The following is a 7,718-nucleotide window of genomic DNA, read 5'->3' as shown; positions in this document are numbered from 1 at the left end:
TGTAAGTTTTGACGTGTGTGTGTAAGTTTTCATGTGTGTGTGTGTGTGTGTGTGAGTTTTTGTGTGCATGTTAGTTTTAATGTGCATGTGTATGTTTTTTTTTTTTGTGTGTGTGTGTGTGTGTGTGTAATTTTTTTTGTTGATTTAATTTTTTTTTTGTGTGTTTAATTTTTTTTGAGTGTGTGTAAGTTTTTGTGCGTGTGTGTAAGTTTTTGTGTGCATGTCTGTTTTTGTGTGCATGTAAGTTTTTGCGTGGGTGTGTAAGTTTTTGTGTGTGTGCGTAAGTTTTGTGTGTCTAAGCTTTTGTGTGTGGGTGTAAGTTTTTGTGTGTGTTTGTAAGTTTGTGTGTGTTTGTGTGTGTGTGTGTAATTTTTTGTGTATGTGTGTGTCAGTTTGTGTGTGTGTGTGTGTGTGTATGTGTGTAAGTTTTTGTGTGTTTTAGTTATTGAGTGAGATTTTGAGTTTTATAGAGTGTTTGTGGAATGTATTTTTGTTAATTTGTTTTTGTTATTTTTTGTGTGTGTGTGTGTGTGAATTTTTGTTGTGTTCATGTGTAAGTTTGTGTGTGTGTGTGTGTATGTGTGTGTGTGTGTGTGTTCGCGTGTGTGTGTGTGTGAGTTTGTGTGTGTGTGTGTGTGTATGTTTTTGTGTGCATGTAAGTTTTTGTGTGCATGTAAGTTTTTGTGTGCATGTGTAAGTTTTTGTGTGTGTGTGTGTGTGTAAGTTTTTGTGTGAGCTAATGTTTTGTGTGTGTGTGTGTGTATTTAGTTGTGTGTGTGTGTATTTTATTGTGTGTCTGTTTATTGCGTGTGGATATAAGTTTTTGTGTGTTTGTGTAAGTTTGTGTGTGTGTGTGTGTAAGTTTTTGTGTGTGTTTGTTTTTTGTGTGTGTGTGTGTGTATGTTTTTGTTTGTGTGTGTTTGTGTTTGTGTCTAAGTTTCTTTTTGTGTTTGTTTTTGCGTGTGTGTGTATGTTTTCGTGTTTGTGTGTGTTTTTTTTTTGTGTGTGTGTGTGTGTGTAAGTTTTTGTGCCTTTTTGTTTGTGTTTTTTTGTGTTCATTTGTTATTTTTTGTTTATTTGTGTGTGTGTTTGTTTTGGGGTGTGTGTGTGAGTTTTCGTGTGTGTGTGTGTGTTTTTGTAATTTTTGTGTGTGTGTGTGTGTAAGTTTTTGTGTGCATGTAAGTTTTTGTGTGCATGTAAGTTTTCGTGTGCATGTGTGAGTTTTTGTGTGTGTGTGTGTGTGTGTGTGTGTGTGTGTGTGTGTGTGTGTGTGTGTGTGTGTGTGTGTGTGTGTGTGTGTGTAAGTTTTGGCGTGTGTGTGTAAGTCTTCGTGTGTGTGTGTGTGTAAGTTTTCGTGTGCATGTGTAAGTTTTTGTGTGTGTAAGTCTTGGCGTGTGTGTGTAAGTCTGTGTGTGTGTGTGTGTAAGTCTTGTGAGTGTGTGTGTGTGTGTGTAAGTTTTGTGCGTGTGTGTGTGAGTTTTTTTGTGTCCATGTGTAAGTTTTTGTGTGTGTGTTTGTGTGTGTGTGTAACTCTTTGTGTGTGTGTGCTTAGTGTGTGTGTGTGTGTGTTTGTGTGTGTGTGTGTGTGTGTGTAAGTTTCTGTGTGCATGTAAGTTTTTGTGTGCATGTAAGCTCTGTGTGCATGTGTAAGTTTTTGTGTGTGTGTGTGTGTGTGTAAGTTTTGTGTGTGTGTGTGTGTGTCTGGCGTGTGTGTGTAAGTCCTGATGTGTGTGTAAGTCTTCATCGTGTGTGTGTGTGTGTGTTTTGTGTGTGTGTGTAAGTTTTTGTGCGTGTGTGTAAGTTTTTGTGTGTGTGTAAGTTTTTGTGTGCATGTAAGTTTTTGTGTGCATGTAAGTTTTTGCGTGTTGGTCTGTTTTGTGTGTGTGTGTGTAAGTTTTTGTGTGTCCGCTTTTGTGTGTGGATGTAAGTTTTTGTGTGCATGTGTAAGTTTTGTGTGTGTGTGTGTGTGTAAGTTTTTGTGTGTGTGTAAGTTTGTGTGTGTGTGTAAGTTTTGTGTGTGTGTGTGTGTAAGTTTTTGTGTGTGTGTAATTTTTTGTGTGCATGTAAGTTTTTGTGTGCATGTAAGTTTTTGCGTGTGGGTGTAAGTTCTTGTGTGTGCGTGTAAGTCTTTGTGTGTCTGCTTTCGTCAGTGGGTGTAAGTTTTGTGTGTGTGTGTGTAGTTTGTGTGTGTTTGTGTGTGTGTGTGTAAGTTTTTGTTTGTGTAAGTTTGTGTGTGTGTGTGTAAGTCTGTGTGTGTGTGTGTATGTGTAAGTTTTTGTGTGCATGTAAGTTTTGACGTGTGTGTGTAAGTTTTTTTGTGTGTGTGTGTGTGTGTAAGTCTTTGTGTGTCTGCTTTTGTGTGTGTAAGTTTTGACGTGTGTGTGAGTAAGCTTCGTGTGTGTGTGTGTAAGTTTGTGTGCACGTGAGTCTTCGTGTGCATGTGTGTTTGTGTGTGTGTGTGTGTGTGTGTGTGTGTGTGTAAGTTTTGTGTGTGCGTGTTGTGTGTGTGTGTCCTTTGTGTGTGTGTGTTTGTCGTGTGTGTGTGCTCTTTGTGTGCATGTGTTTTTGTGTGCAGTCTTGTGTGTGTGTGTGCACGTGTCTCTCTGTGTGTGAGTGTGTGTCTTTGTGTGTGTCAGTCTCTGTGTGTGAGTGTCGTGTTTGTGCGCAGTGCATAGTCTCGTGTGTGTAAGTCTCTGTGTGTGTGTCATTTGTGTGCGTGGTTTTGTGTGTGTGTGTGTGTGTGTGTGTGTGTGTCGTGTGTGTGTGTGTGTGTGTGTGTTCTTGTGTGTGTGTGTTAGTTTTGTGCGTGTGTGTAAGTTTTTGTGTGCATGTAAGTCTTTGTGTGCATGTAAGTTTTGCGTGTGGGTGTAAGTTTTTGTGTGTGCGTGTAAGTTTTGTGTGTCTGCTTTGTGTGTGTGTGTGTTTTTGTGTGTCTGTTTTGTGTGTGGATGTAAGTCTTTGTGTGTGTGTGTGTAAGTTTTGTGTGTGTGTGTTTTTGTGTGCACGTAAGTTTTGTGTGCATGTAAGTTTTTGCGTGTGGGTGTAAGTTTTGTGTGTGTGTGTAAGTTTTTGTGTGTGTGTCTTCGCTTTGTGTGTAAGTTTGTGTGTGTGTGTGTGTGTGTGTTTGTGTGTGTGTGTGTGTGTGTGTGTGTGTGTGTGTAAGTTTTGCGTGTGTGTGTGTCGTGTGTGTGTGTGTGTGTGTGTGTTTTTGTGCATGTGTGTGTGAGTTTTTTTGTGTTCATGTGTAAGTTTTTGTGTATGTGTGTGTGTGTAAGTTTTTGTGTGTGTGTGTAAGTTTTGGCGTGTGTGTGTGAGTTTTCGTGTGTGTGTGTGTGTTTGTAAGTTTTGTGTGTGTGTGTGTGTAAGTTTTTGTGTGCATGTAAGTTTTTGTGGGCATGTAAGTTTTCGTGTGCATGTGTAAGTTTTTGTGTGTGTGTGTGTGTGTGTGTGTGTGTAAGTGTATGTGTGTGTGTATGTTTGTGTGTGTGTGTTTGTGTGAGTTTTGCGTGTGTGTGTAAGTTTTCGTGTGTGTGTGTGTAAGTTTTCGTGTGCATGTGTAAGTTTTTGTGTGTGTAAGTTTGACGTGTGTGTGTAAGTTTTCGTGTGTGTGTGTGTGTAAGTTTTGTGAGTGTGTGTGTGTGTGTGTGTATGTTTTTGTGAGTGTGTGTGTGAGTTTTTTTGTGTTCATGTGTAAGTTTTTGTGTGTGTGTGTAAGTTTTTGTGTGTGTGTGAGTTTTGGTGTGTGTGTGAGTTTTTGTGTGTTTGTGTGTGTAAGTTTTGTGTGTGTGTGTGTGTGTAAGTTTTTGTGTGCATGTAAGTTTTTGTGTGCATGTAGTTTTCGTGTGCATGTGTAAGTTTTGTGTGTGTGTGTGTGTGTATGTTTTTGTGTGTTTTAGTTTTTGGGTGTGTTTGTTTGTTTTCGTGTGTTTGTGTGTTTTTATTTTTTGTGTGTGTGTGTGTGTGTGTTAGTTTTTGTTCGTGTGTGTGTGAGTTTTTTGTGTTCATGTGTAAGTTTTTGTGTGTGTGTGTGTGTGTGTGTGTGTGTGCGTGTCAGTTTTGTTGTGTGTGGGTGTTAGTTTTTGTGTTTGTGTGTGTGTAAGTTTTGTGTGTGTGTGTGTGTGTGATTTTGTTTGTTTGTGCATTTTAGTTTTTTTTCGAATTTTATTTTTCTTGTGTTTTAGTTTTGGCTTTTGTGTGTATGGTGTCGTGTGTGTTTGTGTGTAATATGTGTTTGTTTTAGTTAGTGGTTATGTGTGTGTTTTTTTGTTTTTTTGTTTGTTTTTTTGTGTGTGTGTGTTTTTTGTGTTAATGTGTAAGTTTTTGTTTGTGTGTGTGTGTGTGTAATTTTTTTGTGTGTGTAAGTTTTGTCGTGTTTGTGTGAGTTTTAGTGTGTGTGTGTGTGTGTGTGAGTTTTGTGTGTGTGTGTGTGTGTGTAAGTTTTTGTGTGAATGTAAGTTTTTGTGTGCATGTAAGTTTTCGTGTGCATGTGTAAGTTTTTGTGTTTGTGTGTGTGTGTAAGTTTTGGCTTGTGTGTGTAAGTTTTCATGTGTGTGTAAGTTTTCGTGTGTGTGTGTGAGTTTTTGTGTGTGTGTGTAAGTTTTTGTGTGTGTGTGTAAGTTTTTGTGTGCATGTATGGTGACCGGGGGAGGACCTTTGGGGGCCCAGGGAGGGCGTTTGGGGATCCGGAGGCCCTTGAGGATTGAGTGGTCTTTTGGGAGCCCGGGGGACCTTTGTGGACCGGGGAGGGCCCTTGGAGCCCGGTGGTCTTTTGGGAGCCCTGTGGGCCTTTGGAGGTCCAGGGGGGCATGTGAGGACCTGGGGACAGTGGGGGACGGGTGAAGGACATTGTGGATCCCGGGTGTCTTGGGGGCGCGCGATGGGGCGGTGGGGGCCCGGGGGCGGGCCTGTGTGGCTCTGTGAGGGATTGAGAGGGTCAGTTGGACATGTTGGGACCGGGGAGAGCCCTTTGGACTCGGGTTTGGGCTGTTTGGGGTCTGGGGGCCCTTTGGGACCCCGTTGGTCCTTTGGGAGCTCGATGGGCCTTTGGGGGGCCCGGTGGTGGCCTTTGGAGGTCTGGGGAGGGCGTTTGGGGGGTCGGGGGCCCTTTGGGAGCTTGGGGACCTTTGAGTACCGGGGGCTTCCTTCGGGGTTGGAGTAGGGGGATTGGAACCCTTTGGGGTTGGGGTAGAGGACCTCGCAACACTGTTCAAATGAAACTTGTGTATTATAACGACCACACTCAAAACCTCTTCCAAAATATCTTCAAAAATCATCTCTTAAAATGTCTCTAGCTGTTTCGCCGAAATAATTCCATAACCTGTCTAAAACAGTTTCGCCCAAATTATCCCTAAACGGAATTTCAGCGTGTTCCTTTTGTTTGGCATCCCTGCGCTGGCTTATTTCAATTATTTGGAAACCTTTTCGCGCGCTAAGATCAAAACATCTGCCTCGGAAACGGTTCTCTTGTTAGAAGTCCAAATTAATTCCCCTTTCGTGTCAAATCAATTCTCTTTAGAACAACAAATTAAGTCCCCTTCCAAATCAATCAATCATGACATCATCTGTCATGCGTGATATAACTGTTTCTCGGGAACATTTCTGTTCGACATCCAAAGACATTAATAAACTTCGCACCGGAGACAATTTGATTAATGACTGATAGCACATGTGTTTCCCGGGAACTCGTACCATTTGGCTCGGAAACAAATTCTATTTCCGGATCATAACATCTGCCTCGAGCGTGCCAAAAACACACCTGGAGAAAGAGGTCATTGACCGATTACGCAATCATTCTCCCTAATGACTCTATGCCCATATAAGGAGCCCCCCCCGGATTAACCACGTGGTTCTCTGCCCATATATGGTGTGGTCGTCGGACTCAATAAGGCATCTCTACTAGGGTTCTCTAATATGCTGCTTCTGATGGTATGATTTTCACTAAGATTCTTTTAGAGGGTTTTTTCTACTTTTTTTCCAAAATCAGACAAATTTTCTCAGGCTCATGGCCTTTGACGCGTAAGACTAAACTTAATGAAATATATTCATATCTTTGGGATCAGCATAATAAGCCAATTCTTTTGATATATCTATGGGTATTAAAATTCCATTTTTAAATTTTCGGTTAATATTGAGCCGGGTCGTTCCTTACCTTATAGTTTGTTACGATGAACTGCTTGAAAACAATCATTCCAAATCATTCATCGCCATCGCTGATTAGCGCTTTATACTAAAGAAACAATAAATAAAGAGGAACTTGCTCTAGCATTAAATTTTAATTTCATCTAGCTAGATTTTATGGAGATTGACGATTCCCGATTAAAAAAAAAAAAAATAATAAAATAAAATAAAATAAAACAGCACTTAAACTAAACAATGGAGAAAAAAAAAAACAGACCTAGAATTGTTCTTTCACGAAAGAATTATGCGATAATAACCCAATAACTTGCCGATTGTTGCAGGCACTAGAAGTCCTTCTAGAAGTCGTCCTCTAGAGAGAATCACTAAAATCACTGCTAGAAGTCCTCCGGGGAAAAGAGATGAGAACGAAGGGAACTACTTCAAGAGAGGGAGGAGCGAGTGGGTTGAAAATAGGAAAATTCAGATTTTCAATTCAATTTCAGATGAAAAGACTCGAAATTATAGAGAAACGTTTAAATAGAAATAAGTGTTGTTTCATACCAACTTGAGAGTCAAAAACAGCATCAAATTTAGAACCATCCCATGCTAAAGATAATTCACGGAAGTTTGCTTTCAACTGCACATGGGCTGAATTAGACTCAAGTAAAAGAAAAACAACATTAATAAACATATACACTTTATGGCACATCTTGCAAGGTATATTTTCAAACTGATAAGCTAATAGCTTATCTTAGATGTAAGACCAAGTCAGATTATCAATCATAACGACTTCTGCTTTTCTAATCTTGACCGAAGTTCATTTAAATTTGACAAATAAATAGCATACAAAAAGAAAATAGATTCAGGAGTTTTTTTCGTTATCTAAAACCATTTTTTGTATAATTTGACAACAAATATAATGGTACTTTTGTCTTATAGCCACCACACTCAAGATCTTGTATCGCGAACATGAGACAATAACCGGTTTTTATGGTCTCTATGCCAGACAATATTGGCATCGGCTCGGTGGGAAACTACATTGTAGCTGTATTTTAATTAAATATTTAGTTGGTATTTTGGTTAGGATAGTTTAGTTTAGGTTACGTACTTAATATAATGCCTTCTGGGCGGTCCCCCTTCCATAATTCTTTTTTGTAGTTTTGATAATTTTGTTGATAAAGTATTCTACTTTCATCATACTTTGTTTTATTTCATTAGCATTAACCAGACTTTACTTTTCGACAGAACTTGAGTGTGGTGGCTATAAGAGACTAGTACCAAAATTATTCCCAAACATCAGCAAGATCTAATTATCAATATCATAGCCAGTGCAATCGCGCTGCCTAAGTAAAGATTGATGTTGGCACAATGTATTATTTATTACTTTTTTGTTTCCTTTAGACCTGGGCACTTCGTATCGAAGGAGTTGTCGTAAAAACTTCGAAAAGGGCTCATTCGATTGGAAATTGGAGTGGTTTGTGCCCTTTTTAAAAGTCTAAAGTAATTGGAAGGCAATTAACACCCCTTCCACGCCACTATTTCCCCAAACACGTCCAATCACAATTTTGAGAAAGCCATTTTGTTCTACGTAGTTGAAAGGA

The 7,718-nt window shown here is 39.6% G+C and overlaps 1 protein-coding gene across 1 annotated transcript in view; it reads right to left on the bottom strand.

Moving 5' to 3' along the window:
• LOC148944104 (alpha-galactosidase MYORG-like) overlaps positions 1-6,839 on the bottom strand; it is a 54,487-nt gene extending 47,648 nt beyond the window's left edge. The window contains exon 1 of the mRNA XM_089099676.1: positions 6,679-6,839. Coding sequence (XP_088955802.1) covers positions 6,679-6,826 — 148 coding nt within the window. The 5' untranslated portion in view covers positions 6,827-6,839. The remainder of the gene's footprint in view (positions 1-6,678) is intronic.
• Between the last annotated feature and the right edge of the window lie 879 nt (positions 6,840-7,718).

The sequence above is a fragment of the Artemia sp. Qi Xiang Cuo genome, chromosome 14, assembly GCF_049724085.1.
Source record: "Artemia sp. Qi Xiang Cuo chromosome 14, ASM4972408v1, whole genome shotgun sequence".
Taxonomy (NCBI): domain Eukaryota; kingdom Metazoa; phylum Arthropoda; class Branchiopoda; order Anostraca; family Artemiidae; genus Artemia; species Artemia sp. Qi Xiang Cuo.
This window is presented reverse-complemented; position numbering and strand designations above follow the sequence as displayed.